The 23,044-nt window shown below is 39.0% G+C and overlaps 1 protein-coding gene and 1 non-coding gene across 4 annotated transcripts in view; both read right to left on the minus strand.

Annotated features, from left to right (window-relative positions):
- Positions 1-15,322, minus strand: part of ZMYM4 (zinc finger MYM-type containing 4) — a 175,142-nt gene extending 159,820 nt beyond the window's left edge. For 2 of the 3 annotated variants that reach the window (XM_029228133.1, XM_029228131.1), the window contains exon 1: positions 15,077-15,322. In XM_029228133.1, coding sequence (XP_029083966.1) covers positions 15,077-15,115 — 39 coding nt within the window. In that variant the 5' untranslated portion in view covers positions 15,116-15,322. The remainder of the gene's footprint in view (positions 1-15,076) is intronic. The other variant, XM_029228134.1, reaches the window with a different exon arrangement.
- Positions 15,323-22,681: 7,359 nt separating this feature from the next.
- Positions 22,682-22,788, minus strand: LOC114900204. Its single transcript, XR_003794807.1, has one exon. It is a non-coding gene; the product is annotated as a U6 spliceosomal RNA (small nuclear RNA).
- Between the last annotated feature and the right edge of the window lie 256 nt (positions 22,789-23,044).

Consider the following 23,044-nt stretch of genomic DNA (forward strand, 5'->3'; position numbering starts at 1 on the left):
CCACAACTACTGAAGCCTGTGTGCCTAGAGCCCGTGCTCTGCAACAAGAGAAGCCACCACAGTGAGAAGCCTGCGCACCACAACAAAGAGTAGACCCCGCTCGCCGCAACTAGAGAAAGCCCCTGCGCAGCAACAAAGACCCAACACAGCCAAAAAATAAATAAATTTATTAAAAAAAAAAAAAATCATGGGACTTCTCTGGTGGTCCAGTGGTTAAGAATTCGCCTTCCAATGCAGGGAACGCGGGTTTGATCCCTGCTCGGGGAACTAAGATCCCACATGCCGCAGGGCAACTAAGCCCGCACACCACAACAAAAGATCCCACGTGCTGCAACTAAGACCCGAAGCAACCAAAATAAATTTTAAAAAATAAATTTAAAAAAATAAAAAAAAATAATAAATAAATTTAATTTTTATTATTTAATTAATTTAATTAAAATCATATCAGATAATCTCAACAAGACTTACCAATTAAAACTGGATTAATGGACTTCCCCGGTGGTGCAGTGATTAAGAATCCGCCTGCCCATGCAAGGGAGACGGGTTTGAGCCCTGGTCCAGGAAGATCCCACATGCCGTGGAGCAACTAAGCCTGAGTGCCACAGCTACTGAGCCTGCGCTCTAAAACCCGCAAGCCACAACTACTGAAGCCCACACGCCTAGAGCCCGTGCTCCGCAGCTAGAGAAGCCACCACAATGAGATGCCCGCGCACCACAACCAAGAGTAGCCCCGCTCACTGCAAATAGAGAAAGCTCAAGCGCAGCAATGAAGATGCGACACAGCCATAAATAAATAAACAAAATCAAAAACAAAAACTGGATTAATAAGACAAAGGGAAGAAGCAAGATAACTCAGAGTTTCTAACTTGGGTGAGATAACACAGGAAGAAAAACAAGTTAAGAAGGAACAAAGCACTATTTGGGAGAGTAAGTACTTGTCAAGGATATAGAGAGTTCTTCCATTTTAGGCATAATGACTTAGCAATATTTGTAAGACATCAAAATACAAGTCAAAGCTCACATTTGGAAACAATGATTTTGAGTTTTAGAGACAACAGGGAAGCAAAGAAGAAAAGAAATCACATAATGTATTTAATGGGTAGTGGTTAAAATCACTGTAGAAGGGATTACCCAAGAAAAATGCAGGCTGAGGGAACAAGTCCTACTGGGCAAACAAAGAGTCAAAATGACTGAAAAGAAGTAATTCAAGAGAAGAACCATGCGAATGCCTTCTTATAAATAAGGGAGAAGTTTCAAGGAACGAGTGGGCAATAGGGTCAGATGTCTAACAAAGATCAAAAAAAGGAGGGGCTTGCCTGGTGGCTCAGTGGTTAAGAATCCGCCTGCCAATGCAGGAGACAAGGGTTCAAGCCCTAGTCTGGGAAGATCCCACATGCCGCGGAGCAACTAAGCCCATGCACCACAACTACTGAGCCCACCCACCACAACTACTGAAGCTTGCCTGCCTAGAGCCCATGCTCCAGAAGGAGAGAAGCCACTGAGATAAGAATCCCACACACCACAAGGAAGAGTAGCCCCCGCTCACAACTAGAGAAAGCCCACGCGCAGCAACGAAGACCCAGCGCAACCAAAAATAAGATAAAAAAATAAATAAATTTTTTTTAAAAAAAGGAAAGTTCTGAAAAAGCATCAATTAGATTTGGTGATTATTAGATCATTTCAGTGATCTTAAAGAGAATTTCCAGGGGGTGGGATGAATTGGGAGATTGGGATTGGCATATATATACTACTGATACTATGTAGAAAATGGATAACTAATGAGAATCTACTGTATAGCACAGGGAACTCTACTAAATGCTCTGTGGTGACCTAAATGGGAAGGAAATCCAAAAAAGAGGGGATATATGTATACATATAGCTGATTCACTCTGCTGTACAGCAGAAACTAACACAACATTGTAAAGCAACTGTATACTCCAATAAAAATTTTTTTTAAAATAAGAGAATTTCAGTGGTGAAACAGAAGGAAAAGCAGATGTGGTTGAGCAGTGAATGGGAAATATACAGCTGATACCATCTCAAAAAAACTCCAAAGTCAAAGGACTTGCCTGAGTTCAAACTGTAGTCTATAACTACCATTTCCCACTGAAAGGAAGTTCTTGGAGTTAATTCCAAATCTGAAATGGTAATGTATAGGATGAGCCTAGAAACATCTTTTTGGCCAAAAAGGGAAGGCTCTTTCAAGGACTACTGGAGTTAAGTCAAAAGGATACAGGCGCCTAAGTATTTTATTCTTCTTGATGCTAATATAAATGAAATCATTTTCTTGATTTCCTTTCAGGATTGTTCATTACTAGTGTATAGAAATACAACTGATTTTTTTGTGTTGATTTTTTTACCCTGAACTTTTTTGAATTTCCCACAGGGTTTGATTTTGGTGGGGGGTAGATTTTTAGAGGTTTCTACATACATGATCATGTCCTCTGTAAATACAGTTTTACTTCTTTCTTTCCAATTTGGATGTCTTTCATTTCCTTCTTGCCTAACTGCTCAGGCTAAAACTTCATATACATTGAGTAGAAATGCCAAAATAGGGTATCCTTGTCTTATTCCTATTCTGAGGGGAAAAATTTTCAGCCTTTCATCATCAAATATGATGTTAGCTACGATTTTTCATATATGGCCTTTATCATGTTGAGAAAGTTCCCTTCTATTCCTAGTTTCTTCAGCGCTTTTATAAAAGGTGTTGGTTTTTTTTTCAAATGTTTTTTTTTCCTATATCAACAAATATGATCATGTGTTTCTTTCCTTCATTCTATCAATGTGGTGTATTACACTCACTGATACTTCAAAAAATTTAACCAAGACTTACACACTGCGAGACTTGTATAAAACATTGCTGAAAGAAATTAAAGAAGACCTAAATAAATTGGAAGACATCCCATTTATTGGGACATTTAATAGTGTTGGGATGAAAAATACTTCCCAAGAGACTGACAGATTCAATGCAATCGCTATCAAAATCCAAATGGCACTTTTCACAGAAACAGAAAAAAATCCTAAATTTCATACGGAATTTTAAAAGACCCCAAGTAGCCAAAACAATCTTGAAAAAAAAACAAAGTTGGAGGACTTACACTTTCCAATTTCAAACTTCCTACAACGCTACAGTAATCAAAAGAGTGTAAACAAGGGACTTCCCTGGCAGTCCAGTGGTTAAGACTCTGTGCTCTCGAGACTTCCCTGGTGGCGCAGTGGTTAAGAATCCGCCTGCCAATGCAGGGGATATGGGGTCAATCCCTGGTCTGGGAGGATCCCACATGCTGTGGAGCAACTAAGCCCGTGCGCCACAACTACTGAGCCTGAACTCTAGAGCCCACAAGCCACAGCTACTAAACCCCACGTACCTAGAGTCCATGCTCTGCAACAAGAGAAGCCACCACAATGAGTAGCACGTGGACCGCAACAAAAAACAGCCCCCGCTCGTCGCAACTAGAGAAAACCCGCGCGCAGCAACCAAGACCCAACAGAGCCAAAAATAAATAAATAAATAAAATTTATTTTTAAAAAAAGATTCTGCTCTCACTGCCAAGGGCCCAGCTTCAATCCCTGGTCGGAAAACTAAAACCCCCAAGCCGCTAGGGCAAAACAAACAAACAAACCACAATGAGGGATAAATTAGGAATTTGGGATTAACAGATACATACTACCATATATAAAATAGATAAACAACAAGGGCCTGCTGTAGAGCACAGGGAACTATATTCAATATCTTGTAATAACCTATAATGGAAAAGAATCTGAAAAAGATTATATACATGTATAACTGAATCACTCTACTGTACACCTGAATACTGTAAATCAACTATACTTGAAAAAAAATCAAAACCACAATGAATGTAACATACAACATGATAAATATAATACTGCTGTATGTTACACATGAAAGTTGTTAACAGAGTAAGTCCTAAGAGTTCTCATCACAAGAAAAAAATTGTTTTCTATTTCTTTAAGTTTGTATCTATACGAGATAATGGATGCTCACTAAATTTATTGTAATGATCATTTCATGATGTATGTAAGTCAGATCATTATGCTGTACACCTTAAACTTATACAATCCTGTACGTCAATTACATCTCAATAAAACAGGGGGAAAAAACCCGCAATGAGATGCCACTTCACACCCACTAGGATAGCTATTACCAAAAGAAAAGAACAAGCTTTGGAGAGGATGCAGAGAAATCAGAACCCCCATTCATTGCTAGTAAGAATGGAAATCGGTGCAGCCTCTGCGGAAAGCAGTCTGGTGATTCCTCAAAAAGATAGACATAGAATTTCTATATGACCCAGCAAATCCATTTCTTGGTACATACTCAAAACAAATGAAAGCAGGAACTCAGATACTTGTATGGCAATGGTTACAGCAACGTAAAGGTAGAAACAACCCAAGCGTCAATCAACAGAGGAACGGATAAACAAAACGTGTTACATACATACAATGGACTATTATTAGACCATTAAAAAAATGAAGTTCTGATACATGCTTCAACATGGATAAATCTTGAAAACATTATGCTAAGTGAACTAAGACACCAAAGGTCAAATATTTATGATTTCACTTATATGAAATACCTAGTATAGGCAAATTTGATTAAAATAGGCAGAAAACACACCAAGGTCTGGAGGGAAAGGCAATGGAGAGTTATGCCTTAATGTACATAGAAAGTTTCTGTTTGGGATGAAATAGTGGTGATAGTTGCACAACACTGTTAATGTACTTAATGCCACTGAATTATAAACTTTAAATGATTAAAATGATAAATTTTATGTTATGTATATTTTAAGACGTAAGAAAATTTTAAGGTAATTGTTTAAATATAAAATAATAACAATTTTTAAAAAGGATGCAGGCACTAACCTTAAAGACCCTGTTGTAGGCTGAATTGTGGCACCTAAAAGATATGTCCACCCAGAATCTAAGAATGTGATCTTTTTGAAATAAACTTCTTTGCAGATGTAATTAATATAAAGATCTTGAGATGAAATCACCCTGGATTAGGGTGGGCCCTAAATCCAATGAAGATCATCCTTAGACAGAAAAGAAGAAACAGAGAGAGGAGGCCATGTGAAGGTGGAGGCAGAAACTGGAGTAATGCTGCCACAAAAATCAAAGAACACCTGGGTCCACCAGAGGTTGGAAGAGACAAAGGATTCTTCCCGAGTCTTCAGAGACAGCATGGTCCTGCTGACACCTTGATTTTGGACTTCTGGCCTCCAGAACCGTGCAAAATAAATTTCTGCTGTTTTAAGCCACCAAGTTTCTGGTGATTTGGTATGCCAAATCTAGAAAAATAATACAGATTTTGGTATATAGAGGTGGCGTGCTGCTGTAATAAATACCTAAAAATGTGGAAGTAACTTTAGAATTGGGAAATGGGTAGAAGGTGGATGAATTTTGAGAAGCATGATAGAAAAAGTCTAGATTGCCTTGAAGAGATGGTTGGTACAAATATAGATATATCTGTATTCACCAATTCTAATGAAGGTTCAGAAAGAAGTGAGGAGCAAAAAAGAGAAAGCTACTATTACTTTAGAGAATACATATACTATGAACAGGATGTTGGAAAAAAATGTTAAGGGTGCTTCTGGTGAGATCTCAGAGGGAAATGAAGAATATGTTACTGAGAACTAGATGGTGATCCTTGTTAGAAAGGAGCAGAAAACTCAGCTGAATTGTGTTCTACTGTTAGGTAGAAGGCAGAACTTGGATGCAATGAACTTGGAGATTTCTAAGCAAAGTGTTGAGGTGAGCCTGGATACTCCTTGCTGCTTATAGGAAAAAGGGAAAGGAAAGAGGTAAACTGAAGAAGGAACCATTAAGCAAAAAGGAAACAACTCTTAATGATTTGAGCCTATCCAGATTGCAAAGGATGCTAAAATTAGGAAATCCATTATAAGAAAAAGTGTGCTCTAGGGAGAGGTGAAGGGTGTAGCTGGGCAACCACTTACTGAAGATATTGTGTGTGACTCATGGATCCAATTAATCATCTCAACTTAAGTAAGGAACAGAGATGGGGTTATCCAGGAAAGATCTGTGCAGAACTATCTTTTCTGTGTGGATACCCTTAATATATAGAGGAGACTCACAGGTTTTTGAGCATTATTAAACCAGAAAAAACACGGCCAGACTGTTCTTAAAGGAACAGAGACTAGAAAAAGTGGGGAAAAAAAAAACTGACTTCTGGAATTCTATGGGCAGGAAAGAGCTAATAAAATTACTCAGCTGCAAACAAGTGCTACTCTTCAAGAAAAAGAAAAATGACTCCAAAGACAGAGCCACAGACACAAAGGCAGAGGCTAGAGAAGCAGGCCCAAAACAGGGGTCTACAGTGCCTTCATGGACCCAGAGGGCAGAAGATCAAGTCACAGAGAATTATTCTCAGGTCTTGAGAATTATTCTCTTGACCTTGTGGGTTCTGAACTTGATTAGGACTAGTGATCCCTTTATTCCTTCCATTTTCTTCCTTTTAGAAAAGCAATGTCCATGTTATGCTTGTCCCACAATTGTATTTTGGAAGTAGAAAATTTGTTTTCTGGTTTCACAGGTCCACAAATGAAGAGAAATTTTATTCCAGATGGATCATACCCAGAGTCACACCTATACCTAATTTAGATGGTTGAGATACTGAGATTTGGGACTTTTTGAGCTGATGATATTAGATGAGTTGGGCTTAAAAATTCATGTTGTAATGAGTTGAGACTTTCGGGGTGTTGAGATGAGGTGAATGTACTTTGCATACAGAATGGACATGAAGTTTGGGGACAAAAGGGAGGACTGTAGTAGGTTGAATTGTGGCCCCTAAAAGACATGTCCACACAGAACCTCAGAATGTGTGCAGAATGGGTTTTGCAGATGTAATTAAGGTAAGGATCTTGAGATGAGAGCATCCTGAATTAGGATGGACCCTAAATCCAATGAAGAGTATCCTTAGAAGACACTGAAAGATATAGAGAGAAGGCGGCAGTGTGAAGATGGAGGCAGAAACTGGAGTTATACTGCCACAAATCAAGGAACACAAATCAATCCACAAGAAGCTGGAAGAGGCAAGGAAGGATTCTTTCCTAGAGCCTTCAGAGAGAACACTGCCTTGCCAACACCTTATTTTCAGACAGTCAGCCTCCAGAACTGTGAGATAACAAATTTCTGTTATTTTAAGCCAAGTTGGTAGTAATTTGTTATGGCAGCCTTCGGAAACTAATACAGACACCCACTGATCAAAAATATGACAAATTTAAACATCAAAAAGAATACTAGGGCTTCCCTGGTGGCGCAGTGGTTGAGAGTCCACCTGCCGATACAGGGGACACGGGTTCGTGCCCTGGTCTGGGAAGATCCCACATGCCGCAGAGCGGCTGGGCCCGTGAGCCATGGCCGCTGAGCCTGAGCATCCGGAGCCTGTGCTCCGCAACGGGAGAGACCACAACAGTGAGAGGCCCGCATACCGCAAAAAAAAAAAAAAAAAAAAAAAGAATACTAACCACAATAAATTTAAATATATAAACTATATTAAAATTCATGAGTTCACAGTGGTATCCCCTCCCAAACCTCAACTTTGGGATTTGCTAAGGTATCAATTTATTCTTCTGAAAACTGGTATATAAAGGGGAAAAAATAAGGATTTATTCTGCTTCTCCTGTATAAATGATTTTACAGGGTAACCAAATAATTGATAAAGGAACTCTTTATGAAAGAATTCCAGTGAATAAATATAGGAGAAATGATAGAAAATCACTCTTCTAATGAAATAGTGGATCTAGGCAACAATCATCAATGGCTGATAAATCCATTAGGTGAAAAGTTAAGAACTATGTTGGATTCTGCTGACAGAACCTAAACTGATCAATTTTAGTATCACTAAGTGTGACACATATAAAACAAATGAAATGGTAAATCTCATTTGGATAGTGATTTAAACAAACCAATTGTAAAAAGACATTTAAAGAATCAGAGAAATCTGAACTGGATTAAGGAACTCTTAATTTTGTTAGGTATAACAGTATTGTGGTTGTATTTTTCTTTAATTCTTATGTTAGAAATACATACAGAAGTACTTATAGATTACATGATGTGATACCTGAGACTTCTTTGAAGTTATTTCATAGAAAGGAAGGAAAGAAGGGAGGGAGGGAGCAAGAAAAGAAAGGAAAGAAAGAAAGAAAAAGAAAGGAAGAAGTTAGATGAGACAGGAATGGCAAAATATCGATAACTGTTTAGTTGCCTCCTAGAATGATGCAATTAAGAATTTGCAGCATCACCTAATAGAGTGACTATACGTCCTAATTAGTACAGGACAGTCCCAGTTCATGGCTATTGTCCCACTGTAATTATTAAATAGCACACCCTTTCATTCTTAAAATTGTCTGATGGGAAATAAATTATACAATCACTCTATTTATGAATTTTTCTTTCCAAAGAAACTGAACCTAAATCTCATAAAGCTCTACCAATTCAAGTTCTCAACCTTAGCTGCAGACTGAAATCACTTGGGAAAATTTTTAAAATACTGATGCCTAGAATCCACCCTATGAATTCTGATTTAATTGACCTAGGAATCAGGATATTTAAGAGCTCGCCACGTAATTCTAATGTTTCAGCCAAAATAGAGAACCACTGCTCTATATCTAACTATTTTGTGGAAAATATGAAGGGTAATTGAACACGTTAAACACCACGAGAATTCGATCAGCCAAAACCAGAATGTGGTAAATTCTCCTGGACAAATAAGCTAGTTTTTTAAACAAATAAATAGCATGAGAAAAAGTGCAGGGGCTATAGGGGACAGGGGATGGGGGGGATGGTTAAAGTTAACAGAAACTTAAGAGACATATAAACCAAATGAAATGGTAAATCTCATTTGGATAGCGACTTAAACAAACCGATTGTACAAAGACATTTAAAGAATCAGAGAAATCTGAACTGGATTAAGAAACTCTTAATTTTGTTAGGTATGATAGTATTGTGGTTGTATTTTTTAATTATCTGTTAGAAATACATACAGAAGTATTTACAGATTAAATGATGTGATACCTGAGATTTCTTTGAAACTATTTCATCAAAGAAAGAAAGGAAAAGAGAAATGAAGGAAGAAGTTGGATGAGACAGGAATGGCAAAATGTTGATAACTGTTTAGTTGTCAAAACTGGGTATTAAGAACATGGGATTTATCGTACCAATCTATATTTTATATTCTATATTGATATGGAATTATGAAACAAAGTTTTTTAATTTTGCCTATAAATGTGTAGTATGCATGTGAGTGTATATATATAAATTTGTAAGACATTTTGGGAAATGTAAAGAAAGATGAACACATGTGATCTTTGACCTCAAAGATTAGTGGGTAGCCTATATGTTGGACAAAAAAGGTTTGTTCAGGTACTGTCTTTGGTCAAAGGCAGGAAGGCAGCTAACTCAAGATTCTGGGAGGCCAGAACGATAAGAATGAAATTAAAATAACATTATAAGTATTCCCTAAGCATAAGAAAGTGAGTGTGGGTATATTATTGCTAAATACCAGAGGATGAACATAACCGGACTTTGAAAAGCCCATGCTCTTACTATTGGGTTGAGCCATATGAAAAGGCATTTCTGTACGTCAAATATTAGCAATTTTGTATGGTAGAGCCCAATACTATGTTAAAATACTTTCTTTTTCTTTCTTTTGCTAAAATAACTACATACTGTTAACTCATAGTAAAATAATCAGAATATTTAAGGGAAATGTCAGTCTTTTTTAAAAAGTAGTAGTAGTTAGTCTCCTTTAAAAGTTGGTCTCCTGATACAGAACTCAAAAATATCTTCTAAATATCCAGAGAAATTGCAATTGTACATTTATCTATTTATATTCTCTTTAGTATATAATAAAATCATTCCATTTTCAAAGGAAGCATAAGCTTTATCTTTAAAATGAATCATAGTTTTAAAATATTTGGTATATATTTCTTAAAAATAAACATGTGAGCTGCATATGTTTTAAGGTTATCTCATATATTTCATAGGCAGAAAGTTAATTTGATGCTTCCTGAGAAGTAATTTACATCGATTGGATTTAAATATAATTCAATGTTTTTTGTTTTGTTTCTTCCTGTTTTTTTTCGGGGGAGGCCGCACCACGCAGCACGCGGGATCTTAGTTCCCCAACCAGGGATCGAAGCCTGCGCCCTCTGCAGAGGAAGTGCGGCGTCTTAACCACTGGACCACCAGGGAAGTCCCTAATTCAGTATTATTTTAACAACCAAAAATTCCAAATAATGAATTCTGAACCTATACTATTATTTACACATATTACTATATATCATATATATTAATAACTAATGTATGTTTTTTAATTACTGCATGTTATTATAATGAATTCTAACCTATACTGTTTATCAAACAGTGCAGTTTTTCAAACGGTACTTGATCCTGGTTTAGCCTATTATATCATGACCTTGAGCTCTCTCTGTGCTGCGGTTTCCTCATTTATAAAATGGGACAATAACAGTAACTACTATTTATGGAATTAATGAGGATTAAAAAACATACTACATATAAAATATTTAGAATGACTGGAAATTAAAATGTTTATAAATACCAGGTATTATCATTATTTACAGAAGCCTCTGCTAGTTACAAGAGGGGCACTGTGAAAACAATACAGGATCACTGTCAACACTAAAATGGTCTCTTCGAAATGCTCTCTATACGAAGAGCCAATGCATTCTTAAAGTAGATAACTTACACTATGTACACATGATCTGCAAATATTTTTAATGATATGTACCACCATGTTTTTAAGCAACACATTTAGCCAAAAGATAAAAAGTTCATTAAGGAATTAAGAGGGATAAACCTTTTGCAATTATTTTATTATAAAATATTAAAATAACAGAAATCCAAAACAAAACTTCTCCATAATTCCATCAGTAGTAAAGTCAATGTTTTCATTTGTTCATGTTATTTTCTATCCCTGTCTACAGGCACGTTCAATTTTTACATACTTACAATAACAAAGTAGATTACATTTTCACTTAATATTATACCCCGAGTATTTTTCCGTTTTGCAAAATTCTCCCCCTTAGTCTCACTTTCCTTTCTCATCCCCACGTGCTGAAGGTAATCAATGGTAACAGCCTGACATGTGTCCTCCACAAGTTTCTCCAAGCTCATACATATACAAGTATAGACACATATGTGAGGAAGAAAGAACACTTTGTTTTTACAAAAATGGAAGCATACTACTTATACATATGCTTTCTTTCTATTAAGCATGCCAAACACATATACCTCAAATTTAACATACAGAAAAGTTTAAGTATGAAAATGGACACAACTTACTAGACCAGGTAATAACACATACATTTACAAAAGTTATTATTATTTTGTATGTAACCTTTGAAAAGATAAAGGGATTTCACCAAAAAATATGGCCACCAGATTTAGTTAGATCTCATGCTTCTAATAGTTTATTATAATAACCATGCATAAAATAACCCCTCTACTTACAAGCCTACGCAATGAATTTTAAAACTTATTTCAGAAAATAAAAATTTTACAGTCTTTAAAAAACTCATAAATAATATCTCAAAAGTATCCTGACTTTAAAGTAAGAGAGTGTGAGTGTGTGTGTATAATACTGGCTTTCAGGGACTTCCCTGGCAGTCCAGTGGTTAAGACTTCGCCTTCCAATGCAGGGGGTGCGGGTTTGATCCCTGGTCAGGGAGCTAAGATCCCACATACCTCATAGCCAAAAAACCAAAACAACATAAAACAGAAACAATATTGTAACAAAATTCAATAAAGACTTTAAAAATGGTCCACAACAACAACAAAAAAACCTCAGTGTCTTAAAAAAAAAAGAAAATACTGGCCTTCATTTGAACTTGGTTCTTTCTAAGGCAGAGATGATAGATGGATGTAGTGCTCACCCACCCACATATTCAGCTTCCCCGTGTTCACAAACTGAGAGACTGGCATTCAGATATAGTCTGAATACAATCAAATCAATCTTACCTAATTAATACCTATTGTCCTAAGTGCCCACAAACATAAGACACCAGGCAGACCTACAAAGAGTTTAAGGTTGTTAACTCAATGGTTTTAAAACACACTCTCCCATCTAACCGTCATCCAGAACTATCACAAGATCCTTAAATCTGGATTCACAGAAGAGAATTTAGGGTGTAAAGGGTGATATGAAAGATAACTGAAGGTCCCAGAATTACAAACCAGATAACTTGGTACCCAAGCCATAGAGCCTCTAATGCAACAGGTAAACTTTTCTTACCAAAAATCCATTTTTGAGTTCCTATTATGTGAAGGTCATAGGTGTTGGAGATGCAAAAAGCATATAATGGCCCTACCCTTATGGAGTTCACAATATAGCAGAAGAGTCAGAATATATAATTCTAAATTATCATAAATACCATATACCACAGCACAATGCCTAGCATATAGTTCATGAACTAGCACAGGTACTCAACAATTTTTTGTGACTTATGATTATAAAAGTCAAAGGCAGTAAGCATCATAAATACAATACCATGTCATCAATGAAATTTCAGATTAAATAATCTAAACTTATTATCTAGGCCTAACTACCTTAAGGCAAACTATTTTATAAGATACTGTACTTTTGTACACAGTCCCCACTAATCTGCTTGGAGTACACATATGGAATCCACGTGGAGTTTAAGCACAGGCACCGACGAAAAATGAAGGAAAAAAAGCACATGCACCATGTGTACCATTTAAGACAACTCTACTGAACATTCTAACCAAACTATCAAAACCAAAATGGATTATGGAGCCTAAAAGACACTGACTGTAACCTTCCTCCACAATGAAACTGGTAAAATAATGGGGAAAACCTGTACGAGTGCTCTGTATATTACATACTGTTAAAAAATAATAAAAGTTTAGGGCTTCCCTGATGGCGCAGTGGTTGGGAGTCCGCCTGCCGATGCAGGGGACACGGGTTCGTGCCCCGGTCCGGGAAGATCCCACATGCTGTGGAGCGGCTGGGCCCGTGAGCCATGGCCGCTGAGCCTGCGCGTCCGGAGCCTGTGCTCTGCAACGGGAGAGGCCACGGCAGTGAAAGGCCCGCGTACCGCAAAAATAAAATAAAATAAAATAAAATAATAATAATAATAAAAGTTTAGACTGCTAGCAGTGTGGCACCTTTTAAGTATATTAGAAGAGAAAGAAATATTTAATATCTAGTTGAATTTGTTACCAAAGCACACAGATGTTTTCTAAAACATTCTATTTTATACTGTGAATGACAACAGCACTAGTATTAACTGGATTCAGAGACCTCCTTGAATAAACATTACACATCTAAAATAATTTATTCTTTATATTTTAATTGGTGGACCACATGCCATACGCCTTCACTCAAGCATAATGAGGATCCAGTTTAAAACTGGCTCACAGCATGAAGAACAATTTAAAATTTCAAAACACGTGCATTCCATAACCAATATGTATACTAAGTGAACTATTTGGACATACTATCACACAGCTTAATTTGTCCTATGTATGAGGAAGATCTAATTATTGCATGAGGGAGATGTAAAATTTTATAAACCTAAGACTATCAACAATAAATTTTAATTGCTCAATACTACAGTGAAATGCATTAAAATAAGAACTGATGAATAAAGAGATAAATGTGGATAAATATGTGATAAAACAAGTATAGTAAAATGTTAATGGTAGAATCTAGATGGTGCATACTATGGACACTCCCTGTAAATTTTTTCAGCTATGTAGTTGAAAATATTTTCCTAACCAATTGTAGAAAAAATACTGCTTGACACTTCCCTCGTTATTTACCATTTAAGCTTTTAAGGAGAGAAACACAGATTTTAAAAACTATGTGGCATGCAAAACAAGCACCGTAGTTGGGACAAACATGGATTCAAATCCCAGCTCAACCTCTTAACTATCTGATCTTAACTATTTAACCCCTCTACGCCTACATTTCCTCATCTGCAAAATGTGTTTTACATAGTAAATGTGAGGTTTAATTCTTCCTATAAAGCACAGTGCCAGGCACATGGTAAGCACTCAAAATGTTAGTTGTATTATCTATATGAGATTGCTAACTTTATGATAAATCGAAAGGGCATTCTCAATAAAGATTACGCAGTAATTTTTTAGGCAGTTAGCTTAACACTAACTTCATTTTGATACCATTCACAAAAAGGAAGATTCCTGGTAGTAAACTTACTGCTTAACACGCTAAGCGGGAGGGCGGCGGGGGGTAAAAGAAAAAATCTAAAAATACTGCTCAATCGACAGTACTGTATTATTCTCCATCTGAAAAAAAAAATCACTCAGAATTAAATAAGAAAAGTTTCAAGACAAACTTTAAAAGGCACTCAACAACTATGTGGAATTGGCTTCGCCTCTGCAGGTTGTTTGGGTACATCCTTGATATGACAAAACTTGTCACACTCTTCCACCTTCTCAAATGTTGGTAAAGGGGCTAGACTAGAAAATGACATTCATAGTTGCCAAAATCTTTCTCATACATCAAGGCATGCCAACGACCCCACTTCTTCTCAGGTAAGAGCACCACCTCCACCTTGGTCTTGATAACGGTTGGGGGGGGGAGGGAGTGGAAAGGAGGCAGGAAAATGAATTCGCGACGGTATCACCGAAGACCCCTCCACCACTCATTCCCGCCACCACCACCCCCACCTGACCTCTCTCCTGTTAAACTTCCAGACTCTGGTTCACCAAAGATGCACTTAAGTATCTGACACCTTCCCTCCCCTGACCCAAATAACCCACCCTCAGTGTTGGAAAAATAAAAAAACCCAAACAACAGCCCCCGCCCCTCCCCCTCCCAACCAGCAGCAAATCTTTGTCCCACCTGCCGAAGGACCACTCTAAGCGCGCTCCAGACCCAAGGTTGCCTCAGTCCTGCCCGCAACCTTTCCCCAACCGGGCCTCGGCGACCCCTCCACGAGCCTACGCATGGCCCATTCCCGGCCCCGGCCCCGGGACGCGGCCCCCGCCCCGCCCCCCGCCGCCCGCCGCCCGAGTTCTGCCTCACCTCACCTACCCTCTTTCGGGGGCTGGACTCCACCTCTCTCTCCGCCATGTTGAGCCCCGCTCGGAACCACTGCGGCTCCCAGCGCTGTGGCGGCGGAACCTCTCGGGCCCCCGGCCCCCGCCCACACTGCAGGCACGGCCGCCTCGCGGCAGCTTCCCCGGACCTGGCCGAGCCTGGCGATTACAGTGGGGAGGGGGCGGATGCCGCGCGCCGGGTCGGAGATCTTGAGATCCCACGGGTGCGCGCGTAGGCGGTAGGGCCTGCCCGGGAAAGGGGGGGGGGCCGGGACTCGGGGGGTTAATGGCCTCCAAGGGGCCCCGTGAGTAGGATTATTTTCTCTCAGAGAAATTCCTCCGCCTGCGGTTTCTTAAAGGGATCACCAAACCAGCCCCTTGCGCGCGCCCTTGATGCGCAGGCGCACCCTAAGCCCCTCCTTCCTTTCCCACCAAGCCCCCGGTCCCGAGCGTGCGCGTTGAGTGGCCCAGGGTAGGCCAAATCCTGCAAGTCTTTTTGCAGCCAGCAGCTGCTCCCACTACTCAACTATGGCCGCTCCCTTAAAGGGACCATGACGCAGTGATGAAGGAGGAATGAAAGAAATTAGTAAAAGGGCTGTCTGGAGTATTGGGTGAAATGTCAGTGAGGGGTCCAGATCACCATCTTACACCTGACTGCAGAGATACCATTGTAAGGGGAAGATGGTGGTGAGCTGAAGTTCTCAGTGGACCTCTGAATGTGAAGAATCCCAAGCAATGAGGGAACAAGCCAGTCATCTCAAGAAGATCCAGCTTGCCTGCCTTTAGACAGCCCAATCTGAAGCACAGGACATAGAATATTAAGGGACAACTTTGATAGCCTAATGTCAAAGCCAAATCCTTTGGTGATTTTGAAGACTGAACAAACAACTGGAGATAATTTCCCCGGTAGTAATTTGTCCTTTGAATATCTAAATCGAGAAGGATCTCAGGAACCATCTACTGTGAAGTTCCCAATGGTAAAATTGCAGCCTGGTCAGGGGAAGTAATTTGCCCCAAAGCATGTAGAGGTTGGTGTGAAATTAGAATCAAGACTTGAGTAACAACCCTCCAGGGTTTTCAATGCACCAAGCTGTCTTCGAAACAAGAAATAAATTCATTTTAATCTAGAAGATTAAAAATGAAAGTTCATGATATTTCAAGAATACTGTAATTATCCTCTGAAGTTGTGTGATGGTTTGCAAATATTGTGTGTCCTCATTCACCTCCACCGAAGGAACTTTGAGAATCTGACTCAAAGCATGAGCATCTTATTCTCTAAGCAGAAAATTGGGAAGGAGATTTGGGTCTATCTTGCCCTGAAACCAGAGCTGAAGATGGCTGAAGAAAATGAGGGCTTGATCCATTCCTCTTCATCTATTCCGGTGCCCCACCCTCAGATGGAGAAAAATTGCCCTAATGGAGTTATAATGATAGCTTCGGGGCAATCATATAAGAAAGAAATACAAAGAATTTGCTTCCTGAAAGGCATTCCCCATGATGAGAAATATTCAAATGCAAAGGAGCAACTCATAAAATTATAATGAGATATATGAGGATAATGAGATAATAACTTATGTGTGTCACTTTAACTTTTATGTTACTTGGTAGCTGTTTTGAAACTAAGAAGTTTCCTAATCCATCACATTTTGCTGAAAACTCTGTGAGATTGCTAGAAGTTTCCATGCTGGTCTTTGCTTACTCTTGTTCACCTTTAATTTCACTTTTGGGTAGGAAAGAGGAGAGAAAGCCATAAATAAATAAATAAATAAGTGTTATCTTAGCCAGAATTTAAAAGACGCGTCAGACCCTTCAGTTCCATGTTAAGAACAAGAAGGAATTCAAAAGAGAAGCCAAGAGGGCCTCCCTGGTGGGGCAGTGGTTTAAAGTCCGCCTGCCGATGCAGGGGACACGGGTTCGTGCTCCGGTCCGGGAAGATCCCACATGCCGGGAGTGGCTGGGCTCGTGAGCCATGGCCGCTGAGCCTGCGCGTCCGGAGCCTGCGCGTCCGGAGCCTGTGCTCCACAACGGGAGAGGCCACAACAGTGAGAGGCCCGCGTACCGCAAAAAAAAAAAAAAGAGAAGCCAAGAAAAGATAGTTCCAGGGAATCTGGGTACATAAAAGGTCTAGTCATTTCCTTCTAATAAAATCTGGCGGCTTAAAATGGAGTTGCTAAATTTGAAGTGGAAATGGAGAAGCCATACGCCTGTTCACCCAGCTTCCCCCTTGCACTCATTGTTCTCCTTCTTTGATGTCCCCACTGTTAGAGAAATGTTCTGTTTCTCAGAATACAGTTTAAAGCCATTGATTTCCTCCACATTTTAAAGACGGAGCCACTGAGGCGCAGAGATAAGATGTGACTTGCTTGAGATCACACAAAGGATTAGGAACAATATCAGGACTGGAACAGAGCCTAGGGCTGTCTCCTATATCAGACTGTTTCTAGAGGTATTGGGAGTGTGTTGGGTCTTGAACAGTAGGCAGGATTTATGCATTCCAGATAATATACAAGCATACCATGAACGTTCAGAGCAATCATCCATGTGGGGGGAAGGAGAGAATAGAAAACCACCACTTAGTGAGCACTGCAAGGTTAAATGGTTTTTTTAAGTGACAGTCCAATATCATTCAGCAGAGAAGCCAAGTCAGAATTCAAAGCCTTTTTCTTTCTAGCTTATGCAAATATATCATAAACAGGAGGTTGCAGATTGGTGGTTTTGCAGACAAATTTTTCTCACAGTCATGTATTTGGTTTGCACCATGTACAGTTTAGTCAGGTTACTTGCTCTGTGTCTCAGTTTCCTCATCTGTAAAATAGGTTTTTGGGATAATTAGTTAATACCTCTAGGTCTCTTAGAACACTTTTGGTTCCTAACAGCAAAAGAGCATATTATTTTATATATTTTTATAATTTTTAAATTAAGATATTGATTATATGCCAACATTTAAAAAGGGATATTTCACATACTAATCCAATTTTCTGACTTCTCTTTAAAAAATGTAGAATATAATGGTGTAATATTTTGTGAATATCAAACTGATTGATTTTAATTTTCTTCTTTAAATTATGTTCCATTATAGACTATTGTCTGAAGTGTAGCTCTGAGACTTATTTCCCTAATCAGGAGAGACTAGAATAGGCTTAGTGGAGAGAAAAAGAATTTGCTAAATTTCCTTAATTCTGTTTAACCTATGAAGTTCACATCATAAGAATCTCATATTCTCCCACATTCCAGAGGAGATACTCCTTCCGTCTAGGACAGCTCTGCCATGAACCTGTGACATAGGGAAGTAAAAGAAAAGCCTGACTCTTAATTAAAAGGTAGAGGGAAGAAGGAAGAGAGCGATAAGAGAGGCAACGATTGAGAGACACATGCCTCTGTCTTCCCACAGAATTCCATATACAAAATTAGATACAGGGTTTTGGAAGGAGCTCTGCAACTGAGGGGCCCTTAGCTCCAGTGTGATATGGAATGTATCCAGAAGTTCCCAAACACCCTGTGGAGGAATAGGGAAGGTAGCCAAGAGAACTGGCTGGCAAGAATAGGGGGAGGCAGCTTTGAAGATCGGGCTGGGAACAAAAAGTAGTAATAGCCAGATCTCAGGAAGAACTGGTTTGCCCCCATGTTCTCAGCAAGCTTAGTGAGGCCAAGCTACAAGATATACTGCTCGCGATGAACAGGTTGTTGAGCATCCAGAGAAGTCAGAGAATAGTACAAGGACACAAAATGATTCCAAGGTCTCAGGCTTCCTCAGCAATATAACGCTTCCTACACACCAACAACGCTATTTTAGGGACATGTGCAGAAGCAGAGAGAAGTTGTAGGAAATACTTGGTGTTTCTTCCCCAAAGAGGTTATTACCTAAAGGAATTTCATCCGTCAGATTCAAATATGTCTTAAACAAAATTACACGCTTAGATATATTAGATAAATTCTGAGAATGTTAAGAAGAAAGTAAAACAGGATGCTGGGATAAAAAGTGACTAGAGTAGGACTACTTTAGTTATTTAGTTTCTGAACAACTTCTAAACCTTGGTTGTGGGAACATGAACAAGTACAACAGGAGGGGAGTTGGGCACCCTTCTTGTGGACTGCCACTTGTAGAGGGACACCTTCCTTCTTTCCCTACTACCTGGTGGGACAGTTTCAAGAATTCCATAGTCATAAGGCTTGTAGAAGATCTTAATTTTCCTCCTCTCTATCCCCTGCCCTCACTGGAATATAAGGAGGAACAGTAATGTCTTGCTGTCTGTCTCTGGCTGCTCCCTTGGGTTTCTTGATGCCATAGGAACCTGTCTTCCCAGATAGAAATGATCTACCCTGTATAGACTCTTATGTGCCCTTGCTGGGAACTGGGACATAGTCAATTGATTCAAGGCTCATAAGAGAACAGATTCTTACATTATACAAAATAGGGGTTCTCTGTCAGCCACTGAGTGACCTTGGGCCAGTCACTTTACCTTTATGGGCCTCAATGTTATAATGTAAGGTGATTAGATTAGTTCAGGTAGGGTCTCACTGGCAGCTCCAATTACTTGGTAATGACAGCTGGGGGCATTATGCAGAAAACATCTGTTGGGTCACATTTAGGTTCAGTAATTGATTAGTGATGTCTGCCACAGATGAGACGGGGTGGAGGGGAGCTACATTGCCCATCACATATCCCATCCCTAAGTTAAATGCTGTACTAATTATTCCTAATTCTAGATTTCTTTGATTCTATAAACTCATGTGACTGCTGTTGAGATAAAGCAATTAAATCTCACTGTTTTAAGTATTTGTGGTTGTGTCAGTGGGAATGGAGAGAAGGAATGGAAAAAAAGTTGATCCTCCAATTTGACACTGCCCTTTGCGTAATGAAGACTTAGAAATCTGGTCTATAGCTTTTCTTTGAAACAAAGCCTTTTAATTAGCTGAAGAAGAAAAACAAAACCTGGAGAAGGATTCTTTTGTTAAAGGATAACTCCTGTTTTTCTTGTCCTAAAATGGAGAAAATACTGCTTATCTCCTTTTCACATACCAGGCCATTGTGCAGAAAATTCTGACTTAAAGAATGACCTTCAAATATTATTTTTTAAAAAATTAAATTAAAAAACAATTTAAAGATTCTCATTCTGAAATGAGGACAATGGAAAAACTAAAATTAAGCAAGTAATAAAATATATTTCTGTTCCTTTTTGAAAGAATAAAAAATAATAGTAAAAAGGACCATGGAAACTTTTCAGCTTCAAGGACTTATGTGCCTGAGGAGTGTGGTTCAGAATACATAAATATAAATATAATTAACATCTATCTACCAAAAATATTAGGAAAAGGGGTGACTATTCAGTTTAACTGGTAGTTAATATGTATGTTGTGCATGAATTAATTTTCAAAAATTTAGAATATGAGAGTATAATTCACATAAAAAACTATTCAGACTACAATTTAATCTTGCTTTGGTGGTTTGAGGACATTCCAAGATTTTGCAGTGCTGCTGGGTCATCAAGTCAAACATACTAGCTCTCTAACAGAAGGTATGGGGGGCTGGGCTGACTCATTCCTGACTTACATCTTGACATACATTGGAGAAATAAGGGACATTTTGTTTGTCATTTTTCAAAAAAGTAGTATTCAGGAAATAGAGGAAAAATTGTTACTGATTTGAAGTTATTTGGATTCCTTATGACAAGTTTACTGTACCTTTTATTAACAGAATGTCCCCATTTTCAATTCAATTTTTTCAGAAGTGTCCTTTATACGAATCTCCTATCACAGATATTTAGAAGGGTATAACGCCTAAACAATGAGAGCACATTGTATTGTCTTCATGTGAACAAGATATTTTCCCCATTTCCCTTCACAAAAAGTGACCCAGTAAGGCATGAATGTACTCCAGGTGTGTGAGAGAGGCTCAGAGGAGAGTCAGCTTTACAGGGCCTGGAAGATGGGAAATTTCCCTGGTGGAATTTCATCCACCACATAATTCATTGGCTGCCTCTATTGATATCTTCAGTCCAGACCTTTCTCTGAGCTCTAGAACCTCATATCCACTGCATGATGATTTAACATAATTTACTTATTTGTAAGCCTGGCACATGCCAGAAATTAGGCACGTTATTAGGCACATTATCTTATAAATAAGATAATGACTGATACAGACATATAATTAGACAATTAAACTGGGTGGTAAGAGAGAAGTGAGTCCAGTATGGTAGGGAGCACAGAGGAATGGTACCCAAGCTTTGTAGGCTCCAGTTATTACAAGTATGTTTCAACTTGAGCTCATTAACTTTGTTCCCACCCAAACTTATACTTCAAGAAACTAAAAGCTGATGAAATGCAAACTATGGGGACCTGACATGACTTGTGAGAACCAAAAAATCCCTTCAAGGCAACACTATACTATATGGGGAATTGTGGGTCAAGAGAGTTCTTTTTAAGATGGGATTCATTAAAGCATATTAAAAATAGTAAAGCATCACCAAACATATTAGAAAGGTCAAATGGACCACACAACATCAAAGACCTCTGCCTCCAAGATGGCACAAGCTATGGAGACAAGGCTGAAAGAGCGAATAAAGGCCAGGAAGTGGATAATGAGGTGGGTCAAAAAGAGGAAATCATGCATCATGGGGTCAAGCCATCTTTAGAAGCCAATGCTCCATCCAACATTTAATCTTTGGGAAATGCATTCTGTAGAGTTGTCATAGTTACTGGCTTCTTTCAGTGAAAGAAGGTAAATATCACTGTACTGCTGCTGGTATAAACCTTGTTCTTCAGGTCATAGCAGAGGGGGTAAAATTCAAGACTAACAAGGATATATTAAAGGTGAGCATATTTAACGCTGATGAGTTAGGTATTTTGAAGTTTCAGAAAGAAAAGATCAATGGCATAGCCTGGCAAGTGGCAATAATTGTCGTAGGCTAGCTGAATAATTATGAGATATTTTTATTTTCTACCATAACAATAACGATAATAACATTGCTTTCAATAATATGAAAATTATTTTTCAAAAGGAAAGTTCCAAAGGCTTATATTTTATTTTATTTATTTATTTGCGGTACGCGGGCTTCTCACTGCTGTGGCCTCTACCGTCGTGGAGCACAGGCTCCGGACACACAGGCCCAGCGGGCATGGCTCACGGGCCCAGCCGCTCCGAGGCATGTGGGATCCTCCCGGACCGGGGCACGAACCCGTGTCCCCTGCATTGGCAAGAGAACTCTCAACCACTGCGCCACCAGGGAAGCCCAAAGGCTTATATTTTAAAAATATATTTTTTTATTTATTTGGTTGCACCGGGTCTTAGTTGTGGCACGTGGAATCTTCATTGCGGCATGCAGGATCTTGAATTGCAGCACGTGGGATCTTTTAGTTGAGGCATGTGGGCTTATAGTCGTGGCATGTGGACTCTTTGTTGCGGCACGCAGACTTCTTAGTTGCGGCATGCAGACTCTTAATTGCAGCATGCAGACTCTTATCTGTGGCTTGCATGCAGGATCTGGTTCCCCAACCAGGGATCAAACCCTGGCCCCCTGCATTAGGAGTGTGGAGTTTTACCCACTGGACCACTAGGGAAGTCCAACTCAATGGGATTTTGTTTTGTTTTGTTTTGTTTTTTTAAAATATGGAACGCTTCACAAATTTGCATGTCATCCTTGCACAGGGGCCATGCTAATCTTCTCTGTATCGTTCCAATTTTAGTATATGTGCCGCCGAAGCGAGCACTCAATGGGTTTTACAAATTGTGATAAAACACACATAATATAAAATTTACCATTTTAAGTGTACAAATGGTATTAAGTACATTCGCATTGTTCTGCAACCATCACAACTGTCCAATTCAGGAATTCTTTTCATCTTGCAAAACTGAAATTCTGTACCTAGTAAATAATAATGCCCAATTGCTTGATGAATTTTTAAAACATCAAACCAGCTCTCAGGTCAATAAATAAAATACTACCAGCCTCCTTAAAGCCCTTCT

The sequence above is a fragment of the Monodon monoceros genome, unplaced genomic scaffold (genome assembly GCF_005190385.1).
Source record: "Monodon monoceros isolate NGI ecotype Baffin Bay Population unplaced genomic scaffold, NGI_Narwhal_1 Super_Scaffold_18, whole genome shotgun sequence".
Classification (NCBI taxonomy): Eukaryota; Metazoa; Chordata; class Mammalia; order Artiodactyla; family Monodontidae; genus Monodon; species Monodon monoceros.